The 17020-nt window shown below is 39.1% G+C and overlaps 1 protein-coding gene across 4 annotated transcripts in view; it reads left to right on the forward strand.

Moving 5' to 3' along the window:
- Nucleotides 1-17020, forward strand: part of CNOT7 (CCR4-NOT transcription complex subunit 7) — a 111775-nt gene that overhangs the window by 861 nt on the left and 93894 nt on the right. For all 4 annotated transcript variants that reach the window (XM_043546166.1, XM_037897690.2, XM_043546165.1 and 1 more), the window contains exons 2-4: nucleotides 846-1046; nucleotides 1542-1735; nucleotides 4802-4963. In XM_043546166.1, the coding sequence (XP_043402101.1) occupies nucleotides 930-1046; nucleotides 1542-1735; nucleotides 4802-4963 (473 nt within the window). In that variant the 5' untranslated portion in view covers nucleotides 846-929. The remainder of the gene's footprint in view (nucleotides 1-845; nucleotides 1047-1541; nucleotides 1736-4801; nucleotides 4964-17020) is intronic.

Below are 17020 nucleotides of genomic sequence, written 5' to 3' on the forward strand. Positions count from 1 at the left end.
TCTTTCTTGCTGCAGATTAAGCCCATTACTTTTTGTTCTATCATCAGTAGATGTCCTGTTTATAACAGCCCTTAACGTATTTGAAGACTGTTATCAGGTACCCCATCAGTCTTCTTTTCTCAAGATTAAATAGGTCCAGGTTTTTTAAAACCTTTTCTCATGGGTCAGGTTTTTCTAATTCTTTTATCACATTTGTTGCTATTCTCTGGACTCTTTTCTACTTGGCCACATCTTTCCTAAAGTGTGGCTCCCAGAATTGTACACAGGACTCAGCTGAGCCCTCACCAGCACCAAGTAGAGTGGGACATTAGCTCCCATTTCTTATGTACACTGCACTTGTTAATACACTCCAGAATGATGCTAGCTTTTTTAGCAACTGGGTCACACTGTTGACTCATATCACTCAGTTTGTGATCCACTACTCTCCCAGATTCTTTTCAGCAGTACTTCTGGCTAGCCAGTTATTCCCTATTTTGTATTTGTGCATTTGATTTTTCCTTCATAAGTGAAATACCTTGTACTTATCTTTACTAAATTTCATTTTGAGTTCAGACCAATTCTCTAATTAGTTAAGGTTGTTTTGAATTTTAATTCTGTCCTCCAAAGTGCTTGCAACCCCTCCCAATGTGGTATCATCTGCAAATTTTATAAGCCTACTATCCACTCCTTTATCCAAATCGCTAATGTAACTATTGAATAGTACCATGTTCATAAGCTTTCAGTGACTAACTTTTTCTTTCATTTGAGTTTCAGGAAAACTGTTGGATCTTGCTCTGAAGTTTAAGGAAGCATTCTTTTTCAAATCACTGGGAATCAAAATTTGTATTTATGTTCTTGTCTTTTAGGTAAACAAATAAAATCTATTTTATGAAACTGACCCTCAATCAAGTATAACTCTTTGATGCCTGGTATCTAAATCCCCCCCCACTATGCCAGCAGCTACAGTAGATCATAGCCAAAGAATTTGTGAAGTTTGGGCTTGTAACCTGGATGAAGAAATGAAGAAAATTCGTCAAGTTATACGGAAGTATAATTATGTTGCCATGGTATGTCTATGACAGATCCCTATTTAGTGTACTACGTGGTCTTGTCATGTTTTCTCACTGGGTGAGGTAATATCTTATAGAGACACACCGCTGAGTAAGCTCGAAAGCTTGTCTCTCTCACCAGTAGAAGTTGGTCCAATAAAGGATATTACCTCACCTACCTTGTCTCTCTAATATTCTGGGACCACCATGGTTACAACAACACTGTATACAAGTTTTCTCAGTGACAAGAAATTAGTCTTTTTAAATGGCTGGATCCAGAATCCATTGAAGACCATGGAAAGTCTGAATTATCGCTGCAGGTAGTCTATTGTGGTGATAGTAATGTTCATCCCTTTTTCTTTTTTTGTAAATAATACAGCCATATACCATATTTTCAGTGAGTTATAATGTTAAGTGTTTGGAAAAATGCTGTTCAAATATTTATATTTGGAGTGGGTGCACTGCAGATAAGTTGTATCTCTTTTGTTGAATCTGTAAACTTATTTTTTACAGGACACAGAGTTTCCAGGTGTAGTTGCAAGGCCTATTGGAGAATTCAGAAGCAATGCGGACTATCAGTACCAACTGCTGCGCTGTAATGTAGACTTGCTAAAGATAATTCAGCTAGGACTGACATTTATGAATGAGCAAGGAGAATACCCTCCAGGAACTTCAACTTGGCAATTTAATTTTAAATTTAATTTAACGTAAGTGGTGATAAAATCTTATTACTGTTGGGTTTTTGTTTGTTTGTTTGTTTTTTTACACCCAAGCATGTTGTTGTTATTACTTGCGCAGTATTTATTTAAAATCTCAAAGGACTGATGTTATGGTCCTTTCTACTTGGAGTATAAGACACCTTAGAGACAAGAAAAGGCCATTCAGGCAAATGGGCTTCTGCTTTCTTGGTTTATTAGTCCCACATTCCTGTATTTTCCTTTTATATATTCTTCTCTATCATCTGTGTAACTTAAGGGTCAGTCATGTGAGGGGCTGAGCTGGGAGTTGAAGGCACTCAGCCCCTTGAAGATTTATCCTGTATTTCTTTCATATGCATTTTTAGCCTTTAACTAAAGTAGTTCTGCCTAAATTCTTTGCTTCTAGATTGTCTAATTTCTGATGGTGCTAATAATGTGAAATATACTGTAAAAGGGATCTTTCTTAGTATGTAGCATGATATAATCGCAAAACCATTAAGTTGAGAGAAACCAGACAAGGATTTTTTTTTTAAAAAAAGTGTTAGGAGAGAGAACTTCATTTTTGTTGCCAACAAAAGTTGTGCAGGGCGTAGAACAAGACCTTGAACTTTCAGCCCAAACTTGGTTAGTCGAAAGAAAACAAGTAAGCTTTTTACAGTTCAGAAGGAAATTTCTGGATTTTATGAATAAAATTTAATCCTGAATATTACATTCACTTTCTGCTCATTAAAATTAGATTTTTTTTTGACATGCACTTGTTTAAGTAATGGATTTAAAAAAAACCATCCTAACTGAACGTAGGACACCAAAGTCTTCATCTACACAACAAGTACAGCATAGGCAATGACAGCTAATGTTTATAAGATCTGACTTGGAGCGGCCTATTCTTATATAGTGTCATTCATTCATAATATATCAAAGCAATTTACAGAGTGAAATAATAATTAGAGAAATAGCAGAAGAGGAATGAGAAATTAAGAGACAATTGGGGGAGATTCCAAACTTGACATCAGCAGTAGTTAGAATGTTGACTTACATGAGTAAGTCTTCGACGGACAAGCCAGTGAAAGAACAAAGCTATACTCATGTTTGTTTAGAGACCAAAATGTGGTTGGTTACCTGAATAGGGAACCTGGTTGGCTTCATTAGGCCCCAGAAGTTAATAACTAAAAGAATGTTTTTGGTTGGTTTTAGCTACAGTTAAGGATTTGCTTCTCTCCCAGTCTCCTGTGCTGGTAGTCTTCGTTTGGTGGACTTGTACAGCCGTGGAATATTAAATATATAAAGATCTGTATGGGTCTCATTTACCACAATGCTGAGTGTTGTACAGGATCTACCTAAATGTATAAAGTTTTTTTTTTATGGGTACCCTCTGAAATACATAGTATTGGCAATAGTATTCCCTCTTCTTACTATGCATCGTTAGTGAATATATATCCAGCAAACTAGAAGTTGTTTAGGTTTTTTTAATCTCATTATTACACTGATCAATAGGAGGAGAGAAAAAAGTCAAGATTTATAACTTCAGACCTGGGAGAAGCAGGGAAGGAATTTTCCCTGAGTAATCTTCCCTCCCTAGCCCTTCCAGTTTCTCAAAATCAATATGCTCAGCTTGTCTCTTTCTTGCTTGTTTTGTGTCTAGTAATAGCGTCACTGAAATTTTTGCAAGGGAAAATAAATTTCCTAAATATTTAGGCGGTGTATCAACTTTTAATTTCCTTGATGATTAAAGTATTGGAGTGAATAATATATCTTGGTTGAAATCCATTCTTACTACGTTAGTAAGGCCCAACCATGTTCACAGTCCATTCTGATCAATTTCACAGTCATAGGATTTAAAAAATAGTAAATTTCATGATTTCAGCTATTTAAATCTGAAATTTCAGAGTGTTGTAATTGTAGGGGTCTTGACCCATAAAGGAGTTGTGGGGGGGTCGCAAGGTTATTGGGGCGGGAGGGGGTTGCGGTACTGCTACTCCACCCACGCTTACTTCTGCACTGCCACCCTTACTTCTGCACTGCCTTCAGATCGGGGCGGCTGGAGAGCAGCGGCTGTTAGCCGGGCACCCAGCTCTAAAGGTAGTGCCCCTCCAGCAGCAGCGCAGAAGTAAGGTGGCCAAACCATACCATGCCACTCTTACTTCTGTGCTGCTGCAGGCAGCGGCACTGCCTTCAGAGCTGGGCAGGTGGAGAGCGGTGGCTGCTGGCCGGGAGCCCAGCTCTGAAGGCAGAGCCGGCAGCAGCAGTGCTGAAGTAAGGGTGGTGTGGTATGGTTTGGCCACCTTACTTCTGCGCTGCTGCTGGAGAGGCACTGCCTTCAGAGCTGGGTGCCCGGCTAACAGCCACTGCTCTCCAGCCACCCAGATCTGAAGACCATGCAGAAGTAAGGGTGGCAACACTGGACCCTGCGCCCCCAAATAACCTTGTGACCTCCCTGCAACTCCCTTTTTGGTCAGGACCTCCAATTTGAGAAACGCTGGTCTCCTCTGTGAAATCTGTGTAGTATAGGGTAAAAGCGCACAAAAGATCAGTTTTCATGGGGGGAGACCAGATTTCACAGTCCATAATGCGTTTTTCCTGGCCGTGAATTTGGTAGGGCCCTAGACATTAGGGAAAGTAGTTTGGTTATGAGAAGGAAGAGTTCGTAATCTTGTCTGAACAACCAGTCTTCTGCCAAATATCTATGATTAATATAAGAAAATAGTCCTATGTTGATCCCTAGAGAGCTTGGTGCAATTTCTTTGCTATTTTCTTTAAACATTCCTGAATTTTATCTTCTAGTGGGATTGAGGATAATGTTAAAACTGCGTAGTCAATACTGTGTAAAAAAATTGGTGATTATAAAACAATCAACTCTAAGTGCATGGTTTTCAGGTATGTATATATTTAACCGTGAATACTTACATCATGGTGTCTAAATTGTTAAATCTGTTTTAACATTGCCTATTGAAACAATGGGCAAAATGTTCCAAATATACACAGCATTCTGTGCTGGGTTTTAATTATAAACTTGATATTGAGGTTGTGGTCTTTGTGTGGATCTGAATGTTGTGTTACTTATATCTCTCATCCTAGGGAGGACATGTATGCCCAGGACTCCATAGAACTACTAACAACATCTGGTATCCAGTTTAAAAAGCATGAGGAAGAAGGAATTGAGACTCAGTATTTTGCAGAACTTCTTATGACATCGGGAGTAGTGCTGTGTGAAGGAGTCAAATGGCTTTCCTTTCATAGGTAAATACTGCACATACAGTAATATTTGAGTTGGCCATTTCTTAATCATCTATTCTGATGCCAGACTTAAAAATGATTGGCCCGTGCATTTTAAGCTGTACATCTAATGCTGAATTAGTTCAGGGTATAGTGAGATAATTTAAAAAGCTTTGTTAGTGTTATTCTTAGGATCTGGGCTCCCAACTTCACAGTAGTTCATTTAGAAACTAATGACCTGTGTCTTGTAACAAGATGCAAAAACATTGGTTTTCAGGAGCAGCCTTATAGAAAGGGAGTACTGTATCTTTCTATTTGTTTTGCTTTGACAGCTTCCCAGGTCAAGGGAGAAAACAGATACATAACTCTCCTTGCGTATGCTAGTCAAGTAATTGGAAAACTGAAAATAGTTGTTTAACATTGTTTTGGGGGGATGGACACCTCAGTACAGCCCTGAAGACTTTTTAATAATGCTGGCAGGAAAAACATGAACATGTCATATTAAATGCACAAAAACCAAAACTTTCAGATTACTTTGAAAAACGTATCTTGTTCTTATGTAGGTCACTTTCAACTACTTAAACACTTTTTTTTTTTTTTTTTAAAGTAGACGCCTTTATGTTGTTGGCTGAGAGCATGTGGCCTCTCTGAAAGAACTAATTCCTTATGAATTATTATTTTGGACATATGTTATTTAGGATGACAGTCATTAACTCAGTTGCAGCAATCAGCCTTTTTTGGGAGGTTTTTACCTGAGCCAAAAAAGTGAAAAGACTGGGGATTGTGTGCCCAGGAAAAGTGGTGTTTGAAGAGTGCTCCTCCCATTTTACCATGCTTAGTGTTATGAAAGTTTTACATGAAACACTTCTTTCTGCACACATGCTTTGGGCTGTCTTGTGGAAGAAAGTTCTTACTACTTGGTGTGCTTAGCTTATTGAAGAGACATTATTTCTCAACGAGATGGAAGGGAGGGGGGTGCGTGTGTGTGTACACAGTGCATATAAATGAAGAGATCTGTGACTGAGTTTTGTTTTGTTTGGTTTCTTTAGTTTGGAAGTGACTGTAATCAGGTTTCAAATTCCATTCTTCTGTGATGAGGTGGAAGTGAATATATAGCAGGGTGGATTTGATTTAATTCACTAGTCAGGAAGACTTGATTTAATCGTGGATTTCTACATAAAAGTGCATTCTTGTTGATTGTTATAACCTTAATCCATATTCTTCCCAACTTAGAGATAGATGTAGGTTTCATTTTTAGAAGGTACACACTATACATTTTTAAAGTGATTTATTTTAAAAAATTTTCAGATTAGTTTTACAGCTATATCAGAAAATGAATGATTGTTTGGTTATCTCATTTACCAAAGGTAATTGAAGCAGATATTTATGAAGTCATTGGGAGGTGAACTATCTCCAATTCAACAGGTTAATCGTTAATATTGGGAGGATTTTCTTGCCAGAACATCACCAGACAGACATTTAAATTGTTTTATTTAACTAAAACAACAACATTAATGTATTCTGGATTTTTTTCTTCAACAGCAAACATAATATTTTAACAAAACAAGCATATGAATTTTTGAATTTAGTTAAACATTCAAGGTTTTAAAATCAGGTTTGTTTTTGTTAAAATTGTTTTTAACTAAAATAGTTTAAAGGAAGTATTTAAATAACAAAACAAAACAAAAATTAAATCGACTCTGTCAGCCAAGTCAACACGAGAAACTTAAAATATTGGCTTCTGAAGCTAACTCTTCATCTTCATTTTCCTGTTTGTTCATCATCTGGAAAAGAAAAACAAGCTTTTCGGCTATTTCAGGTTCCAAATGATTTCTCAATTTGGAATGAATTCGTCCAAAGGAAGAAAATATTCTTTCTACACCAGCAGAAGAAGCTACTGCTGTTAAAAGTGAGATTATCACTTCAACAGTCTCTGAATCCAAGTGCTTAAGTGACTTCCACTAGTTCACTCGTGTGAAATTTTTTTAAAACATCGTCAGCAAACATATTTCTTGAATGGTTCACCCTTAGCTCTGAAGTTTATTATAGTTGGCATTATGGAGGGATGATTGCTGGATGTCCATGTCGTTGCCAACTCCTCTTCTTCAGCAGTTAAGGTTTGACCCTAGTACCGAGTATTGAGAATATTTGCAAGAAAATGAGCTGGAGATAGTGCTTGTCCCATTTGTTTTGTTAATGCTTGTAATTTAACTCTGTAACTGCATATTTCTCTTTTTAAGATCTCACTCAGTTCCTTCCAAATTTCAACAGCATCAGCAATAAAACAGCTATTTCCCTGCATTTTGTTCAAGGCTACAGAAATAGGCTTCAGGGCACTCAGCATGTGTTCAACATTTCTCTTAAGCCCAAAGTTCTCAACTTTGGGCTTAAGAGAAATGTTGAACACATGCTGAGTGCCCTGAAGCCTATTTCTGTAGCCTTGAACAAAATGCAGGGAAATAGCTATCTATTTTTTCACTATTTTGTTCACACACTGTCATCAGATTAGGCCAGTTCTTGATCGAACCAGTCCGCTACTGAGTTCCATCACACGTCTTGTGGGAGGGTTAGCTTGTTTCCTCATGCTTTTTTCGCAGCAGCTGCTGCAAAGTGATTGTTACAGAAGTATTTTGCAATTTCAACAACATTAGCCTTTATTTCTGGAACACTGAAGTCTTTGGTTAGGAGGTGCATTAAATGAGCACTGTAACTGTATGTTGTTAGCTTGGGACTCTCTTCACTCTTGTAAATAATTTCTTGGATACATTTGCAGCTTTGTCTGTGACCAAGCTGCGTACTAGACATTTGAATTTTTTTCCAGTTTGTTTTAGCTTTTACTGCTACTTCTTCTAAGTGTTCTGCTGTGCATGCATTTCCTGATTTATCAATTATTTCTGTAAGGAAGACCTTCTCTTCTTCTGTTGTCACACAAGCTCATACAACAGGATCATTGTGGACATTGCTCCACCTATCAAGACTCAGGTTAACAATTTCATCCTCTAGACCTTTTGCATGCTGCTCAATTTCTCTTTCATACACTTTACCCAGCAATTTGCCTGTGACATCTGCTCTGTTGGGTGGACTGTATCCTGGTCTTAATGTCTGAACCATGTTAATGAAGTGTGGGTTTTCAATCATGCGGAAGGAAGAGTTTGTTGCATAAACAAACGGGGCAATTTTTTCATCAGTTACCTTTTTTTGTAATCTGCTGGTTCTTATCACAAACTTATCTATGGTTGTTTTTGGATGGAGTTTTTTTTTTTCTTTTTGCTACAGGTGATATATTGTGGCTATGTGACATACATGATGTGACTATAATTGGCAGATAACTCCGAAACTGTAGAAAATGATGGTGATCTTGAAGGTGGATAGTCTTCAGAATTCTGTATGTTGAGGATGGATTCTCCTAAACAAAATGTCAGTGCAGTTATTCAATTATTAATAACATACTGCTCATTTAGTATTACTCATTGCATTCACTGACACTCAGTACTACTTTAAAGGTGAAATTGTAAAAGGAAGATCTTCCTATTTATTTTTTTATCACAACTGCATCTAAAATGATAGTACCATAGAGTAACAACTATATTTTTTGCTCAAACATGAGAATTCAAGAATAGTCCAGAAGGAAGACAGGCAGTCCTTAAGAAAGAAGTATGAAATAAAAAATGTTTACCAACCTGAAGATCTTGCATGATCAGACGTGTTCCTTTCATCGTCTTCAACGCAGCATCCTCCTGAGAAAGAACACTTCTCATGATGTTGTTTAATTTGGGCATCCAGGCCTTTCATTTCTTTGTTGTGCTGTTTGCATTTTGCACACATGCCTGTCTTACGCACAGGTAGAGGAACTTCATTAAAATATTCCCAAACTAGGTCTCTTTTACTGCCTGCTGGTATTATAGGTTTTCCCTTCTAGTGAGAGAATGGTATGGTAGATCTCAGATCAATGAAGGCTACACTCAGAAAGACCTCAAGACTTCTGGAATATGCTGCTCAAACAGTTTCACCTTTCTTTCTACTGCTGTCCCTCCCTTCTCACATTTATGTCCAGACTTCTTCTCCTTGTCCAGATCTATTCCACCCCCAACAATCTTCTGTTCATTAAACTTTCTGAAACTTTGTACTTTTAGAGAGAGGTAAAGGATTGACTGTGTACACAGATTTGCAGAGGGACAATAGGGATGAGCTCTATTGTTTCTCGCCTCTATATATTTATTTAAAAACCTTTTTCCTGTTAACAAGCATTTTATCTCTAGCAACACAAATCCACAGTTCGAGAACTGCAAAACGAAGCATCTCTGATAGTATCTTCTAGACTGAGCCCCATTGGGTAGATAGAAAGATTAACTTAAATAATCTATACAGAAGCCTCTGGAACCCCATAAGATTGGGTCCCTAATCCATGAACTATTGGAACTTGTTTACAAACCTTTTTTTAAACATTACATGAATATATTGTCTCACACTACAGAATATAGAATTTATAATCCCTATTCCATGGTGAGATATCTTTGAGCTATAATGTATCTTAATTAAAGCTATCTTTAGATAGGTTTTTTCCTCAAAAAGCATTTTTTCAAAAAAATCATTGATTTTTATCCATCCTGATAGGGTGGTAGGGGGAGTGGATAGAGAGAATTCTTTTTTTTTTCCAGTGGCCAGAGGGGGATAAGAAGACTTTTTCAGCTTAAGATGCCTGCTAGATTGAGTGTCCGTGGTAAGAACTGGTTCACTGCTGAATGTAAGTTACTCCTGGGGAAATTCTGCACCAAAAAATTAAAAATTCTGCTCATGATATTTTAAAATTCTGCAATATTCTGCATATGTTATTTGTCAAAAGAACACAATGTAATCATGCCAGTTTCAATTATTTTGGTAATTTATTTCAAAATATCTTTCAGCAAGTATGTCTGTAACAATACAGATTAAAAAAAAAATCTGGTAATTTTTTTTTTTTTTTTGACAAATAGATTCCTTACTAGGCATATTAATACAGAACTTTTGAGTAATGCATTTAATTTACAATACAGAACTGTATTTCCTGCACCCGTCAGAAGCAGTGCAAAGACTTGGGAGTGTCAGGGGTAATGGAGGAACTGAGGGAGAGGGAAGGAGCCTGGAGTGAACCTGGAGGGTTGCTGGGTGTGGGTGGGAGAAGTATGGAACAGATTTTTGGGGTGAGGGGCAGGATTGTTAGGGAGTTGGAGAGCCTACCCCATGCAGACCCCAGCTGACCCCAAGCCTCTCCCATTCAGTCAGGCACATCTGCCCCATCCCTGCACCCCCTATCCTGATGGGTGTTTGCAGCCTCCTCCCCATGTGGCCATGTACCCCACTCCCATTCAGCCCCTGACTCAACACTGTCACCCCACTAGCTCCTGAGCCCCTGCCCCAATCTGTGTCCCCCACTAGCCATTCTGAGCCCCAGTCTGTGACACCTAACCCCCAGCAACACCGTGTCTCCTACTCTGTCCTAACCTGGCTCTGCGGGCAGGGTGCTGTGATGCATTTCTACTCCTGGGGGAATTCTGTTCCACTGCATGCGCGCGCAATTTTTTTCCCCCACAGAAAATGCATTCTGCCCCAGAAGTGCTGCAGTTCTGCCTTTTGCCCACTAGAGGCCACTGTGGTGCCAGAACAGCCAATAGCTGTTGAGTTCCAAGTAGCTGAAAGTTGCAAGTTGCGAAAGTTCTGAAATCTGTATCTATCACACTGGATGCACTATGATTATAGAATTGTGGGGGTTCAGTAGGCTGTGGTTTGATAACTAACTATATTTGACTTGTATTTCATTTGTCTGCTGTTTGACAGTAGTCTATGCAAACTTGCTCACTGCTATGTTCAAGTTTTAAACAGATTGAAACTGTGGATGACAAATTAGAAAGTAAAGGATATTCTTGAGAGTCAGTTTAGAATTTCTTGTGCATGTTCAGGTGCCAATAGAATGCATTGTTGCATAATAGAAATTTTCCGTAACGATCAGGTAAAATATTCATGATACCTAAGTACATGCAGCTCTTGTTTTAGAGAAGTAGTGCTAACCCCATTTTATAGATGGGAAAACTGAAGTTCAGAGCTGGGAAGAAAGGTCTTAAGACTCCTCCTGATCCAGCAGATGGTGCTTTCTCTTCTTTTTGTGCAACATGTGCACAAGTAGTAATGAAAATCAATGTTTTTTCCAATTTGGGAAAATATTTTTAAAATTGAATGGATAATGTTTTAGATATCAGTGTTTATAGATAATCATGCAGTTTGAAAAAAACTATATGAACAGCTTCTAATAATTTTCTAGCCACAGAACCATTTTTCTTTAAATTGCCTCCTCAGCTAAGACTGAAGCTTGGTCTATGCTAAGAGTTAGGTTGACATAAAGCAGCTTATGTTCACCTAACTAGATCAGTGTGTACACTACAGCTTTGCTTCCGCTGATGTAAGTGCCCTACTACACCGACATAATAAGTGCACCTCCACTTATGTCAGTATAGTTAGGGTGACGCAGTGTCTTTGTAGACAACACATTCCCTACCCGGGCTGTTAGCTGTCTTTGTCAATTTTATGGCTCCACTGAGCCGTGAAATTGACAAGAAAGCTGGCTCCCCAGCTGGGCTGCTGCCTGGTCTCCGCTTCAAGCCAGGCTGCCACTCAGGCTCCCTGCTTGGGCTGCTGCCCAGGCTCTGCACTCCGCAGTGGGAGCCTTGCTGCTTCCTAGGGTCCCAGCTCCTCACTCCCCGCTGGGAGCACAGCAGCTGTCTGGATGCGGGGTGCAAATCTTCCCGCTTGAGGCAATAAGCCTTGGGTGGCTGCCCCCCTGCTTCCGGCTGGGAACGGGGAGGCGAGAAGCCCGGGAGGCAGCTGGGCTCCTGGTGGGGAGCTGCATGGAGCTGAGAGCCCTGGCTCTCATCCACCCACACTGCTCCTCTTCAGTTGGTGGAAGCACTCCACGTGAGGGTACACACCACTGATAGAAGGAGGGTAGTGTGGACATCAGCCATTGCAGTAATTACTGCGGTGGCTGTAAATTGACCTAACGTAGGTTGACTTAAGATTGTAGCGTAGACATGACCTTAGACTTAGTAGCCTGAGTTTCAGCCCACCCACATGGAATATCCACTCCGGATACGACACTGTGCACTTGCTGATCATTAAGATTTAGAATGAACAGTTTGAAGAAGTCCTAGCTATAACAGCAACAATAAGCAAATTTTGAATCTCTCTTCCTTATTCCATTATATGAATGCATTTTCCAGCACAGAATGGAACAGGAAATATAAACACGAAGCCTCTAAAATATCTATACAAAGTCTACTTGTTAGTAGGAGTTTAAATCTTGCATTTGAGTAATGGACTTGTATAGTCAATTGAGCACCAATTTTGCTCTTGTAGCCAACATTGAATTTGAAGACTTATTGCTGTTTAAATGCCCTCAATTTGTTGTCTTAAGTATTGGCTCCTAGGCAATGGAACAAAGCCTTCCTAAAAATGTGACAGAAATATCTTAGCTGAGAATAAATAGCTCTTTTACAGTCCTATTTTGTTTACCATACACAATGGTAACACACAATTAATGGTTAGTACGGGTTTTAAAAAGATAGGGAGAATCTTTATTCATCCTTAAATACTGATGCTTTGTTCTTAATTGAGAACAAAAGAAACCTCTTTTCAGTATTTATTTGTTCATGATTTTCAAATAATTGAGAGAATAAAAAAAAAATCTAACAAAGAATGGAGCCAAAAGCATACCAGTGCAAATGTGTATACAAGGGAGGCAAAGCCATTATTATACTAAATCTGTTGATAATACTGGGTTTGAAGTTAAGGGAATAATAGTCTGTGTATTTTGTGCCTAGAGAGAGGGGATGAAGAGCATGTAGGTAGCATACAATTTTAATATTTGTTTCTTTTATTTTGAACACTTAACAGATATCAACAAAACTGCTGTGCTTATACGTGTCAGTCTTTTGGCATTAATATAGAATATTTAATATAGAAATAGTGAGGAGAGACCTCTTAAATACTGAGAAGGTGCTATTTCAGGAGACTGTAAAGAATTTTGAACAATACTTTTAAAGAAGCCATTGGAAACTTAATCTTTGGATATTTCTTAAATTACAGCTACAACTAACCAGGAGACCAGTCTCCTGATCTGTTTACAACATGATTTGCAACTAATAGTGTGACTAGGACCCATCTGTCTTAAGTGTCCTGTAACTGGCATAAATCCTTGGATGGGTGTTGCAACAGGATTGAGGAGAGCTGTGTTGTAGAGAACCCCCTGACTCAATTATGTTTGTAGGGGACACTGACCCTAAAGTAGATCTCATCATCATCTTTGGTCTGCTCTACAGTAAAACTGAAGTGGCATAGCTATGTTGGTTAGAAGTATGGGGAAAATCACATCCCCTAATTGACGTAGCTATACTGGCAGAAATCCTAGTGGAGACACAGATATACCGGCAAAAGTCTTTTTGCTGGAAAAGCTTATTTCATTTAGGGAACTGGTATAAGTTATACAGGCAAAAGAGCTGTTTTGCTGGTATAAGTTATACAGTCAAAAGAGCTGTTTTGCTGGTATAAGTTTGTCTCCCCATTGGGAGGGTTGTCAATAGTTATTTTTTGGAAAACCTTGTCTAGTGTAGACAAAGCCTTAAAGTCAGGAAATTTTTAGTCACCTAAGTGTAAGCAAGTATACTCAAGACCTGATCTTGTGAGGTGCTGAGTGCTGCCCACTGTCACAGTTCCGAGCAACTGCACTTGTATTTCTCCTTTGTGGTCCAGCAGTGGCACTCTTTTTTTTTGGCTCTGGCTCCCAGACACTGCCTCCCTTGGGCAAAGCCCCATGTTTGTCTCCCTCCCTGATTTATTTATTTATTTTTTTTTTCTTTTTTCCCCAGGCTGCACATTTCCCTGCCTACACTGTTATTTCCAGCAAGCCAAACTGTCTGTCTATGCCAGTGTCTGCTCTTTGCTTACTCTTTGAAGGCTATGAACAACATAATTGCCAGCAGTTATGAGTTACTACACAGCTCTTATTAAGCAAGCACATTTATTCTTAAGTTGAAAGCATTACAGAGAAGACGTTTAAAACAATAAAAGTTGCTACACACATGCTTACCGGGTCACCCATCAGTCTTTTATTCCAAAGTATGTAGTTTCTGGATACCAGAACTTGTAAATAGGTATTCACTTGATTTCCTCCCCCCTAGTGGTTCCTATCTTTCAGTGGAGGGAAGTATTCTCTTTAAGAGTGGATCCAAAGACATGGGGTATGTGTGGTTTTGTCTGTGTATGTGTTCACTCCAAGTTTACTGGAACATTTCTTAGTGTCTTTTGAGATGTTGAGCAACTACAATTCTCGTTTACTGCAGTAGGAGTTGTGGATGCTTAGTACCTCTCAAGATCATGTTCTGAGAGTCAATAGCTTAATCTTCACTTGGAATCTTGTTTCCTTGGAATTCACTATTTTGCAAATTGATTTTTTAAAGATACCTCAGAGTTCAACGGAGCAAAGCTGGAACTTGCTTCTCTGTCACAGTAGACAATCACAGTGTTTTTTGTTGACCACAGGCATTCTCGGTTGTTGCGGTGGTGATGTTTGTTAAATGTGTCTGGTCCTCCAAAACAAATTAGTCATTTTTAAGGGACACTACTGACTTCAAAAATTATTTGGGTAAATATTTTGTACTTACTGTAGTTCCAAGTAACGCCTAACATAGCAAAAATGTCTGTGTGTGCGCATTTGGCATCCTTTCATGCATAATTTAATTTTACTGTCACCCTAATCAGTACTTTTTGGAACTTTTACACAACTTTATTTCAAAGCTCATTTTTAATAAGCTTGAAGGAAGACTATTCAAGAAGTTATCTCTGGATTTCTAACAACTTCAGTGGCATCCTGACGTAGCACTAACAAAGCTATTGTGCAGCCAGAGGCTCATACAGCCACCAATATGGGATGCTTTCCCATGGCTATCAGTTTGTATATACTGCAGTTTCCCCACAGAGAGCCAGTAACCTTGCTAAACCAGAAGAGGGACAGCAACTTCAAAGATGGGTAGTGGAGTGTTCTGATAAATGAAGGGGCCTAAATAAAATCCTGAAAACCCAAACCCCTGTTGAGGTCAGTAAGAGCTATGTGCGCTCAGCATGACAATTACAACACTAGTCAAACCATAGAACAGCTTGAATGCTAATTCTGAGGATAGTTAAGTTGTCAGGGCATTTGCATGGTGACTCCCTCAACAGATGTATAGGCTGATGTGCAGCTACCCTTTAAATCTTAACTTCAGTGCATGCCTGTTGTGTAGGGTAAGGGGGAAAAAAAGTTGTTCTGTTAAATTCTCTCCAGCAAGTCTTGTATAACGAGTGAGCTCCCCAAGAATCTTCTGATGTTCCAAACCTTGCAATTCCTGGTAGCCACTGTATTTTGCTAAGAAGATCAATTAAACTGTCAAGTAGGCAGCTACTTTCTAGTCCAGAAATAGAACTTACCATTATTAAAATGGGATAAAGCCTTTCAAGCCTCTCTAGCTTTTGATATTTCTCAAAATGTCTATCGGTAGCTTGAGAAAAGCACTTAACTTACAGTTAATTGGTTATTTTAAACTCTTCCCCACCCCCCAAGATAATGGCAAAAGAAAGAAAAATATGGGCTTTTCTCATCTTTTCAGAAACTTTTGGTTCTCGGTCAATTGCCTACAGCTAACTGTGCTCCTTGAAAATACATGGTTTTGTGCACATGTTGCCATACAACTAACCACAATCCCTGAAGTTATAAGCATCATAATAATTTTGAATAATTAATTTATTTCCCCATACATAATAACTTTGAATAATTTTGTTAGCCAGGAAAAAAATATATAAGTAATGAAAGCCCTCGTTTCAGGATGTAAACCACTAATTGCCGGGTATTTGAAAGAAACTTCCCTAATGAGCAAGTAATTATATAATTGCTCATTAGGGTCTTTTTTGCCCCTTCCTCTACTGTGTCCAGTACCGGCTACTGTCCGATATGGAGTGCCACGCTAGGCTAACAATAGGCTTGATCTGGAATGATAATTGTAACGTTCTATAAGTGGTGGAGCTTAGTAATCACCACAAGTGTAGTATAAAGGCATTTTATATGATGGCTTGACATTTGTACTGTGGCTTGTGAAATGCAGTCTGTGGTGGTTGTCATGGCACATTTGGGAATGTGTGTCTAAATACTTCAGATTTATTGAATGTCTGAGAGAGATTCACAGGTGGTGAACTGACCAAAACTAGCTTGTGTTTCTTGTCCAGGAGCAGATGTCTGATTAAATGTCCATGTACTGGGAAGGGTAATCCACATTATTGAGCATTCCACTGTTAACACTCCTGTTGTGATTTTCCCCCCTCCTCCATTCCCCCACCACGTGCAGGCCCTGGAACAAACTGCATCACTAAAACCACAGGAATACCTAAAAGAAACCATTTGTCTACTACCACAAACTTCCATCATTTATTTTGGGGAAGTTCTATGGCCTATGTTTTACAAGAGGTCAGACTAGATGATCAATTCATAATGGTTCCTTCTAGCCTTAGGATCCACGAACACTGTAAGTTGCAAGCCTGATACTCTAGTCCTGCTCAGCCAGGACCGGCTCTAGGCACCAGCAAAGCAAGCACGTGCTTGGGGCGGCACAATTCCAGGGGCGGCATCATTCCGGCCATCCTTTTTTTTGGCTTGGGCAGTTGCGCTCTCAGAGCTTGGGGTGGCAAAAAACCTAGAGCTGCCCTGCGCTCAGCACAAAATCAGTACCTCTTTGCTTTACTCTTCTTGTAATGGGTGGGTGCGTGGGGAAGAAAAAAAGGGGGTTGGTGGGTGCTTGTGGAGAAAACAAAAGCTCAGATATAAACTGTATAATAACTGTCCATCTATATTGGAAGCAGAGTTCTGATGCAGCCTCAATTGTTACAGGGGATCACACTTAACTGTAGCATTATTTCAGTGAATTCCTGACTGCTACCTAGAATCTCCACAGGGGCCCGATTTTCCTTAATCTCTGAGCATTCTCAGGCTTCAGTTCTTGATGTCATTTCCCAGGTTTTTAAGATTTT

Source organism: Chelonia mydas, chromosome 4 (assembly GCF_015237465.2).
Source record: "Chelonia mydas isolate rCheMyd1 chromosome 4, rCheMyd1.pri.v2, whole genome shotgun sequence".
In the NCBI taxonomy this organism is placed as follows: Eukaryota; Metazoa; Chordata; order Testudines; family Cheloniidae; genus Chelonia; species Chelonia mydas.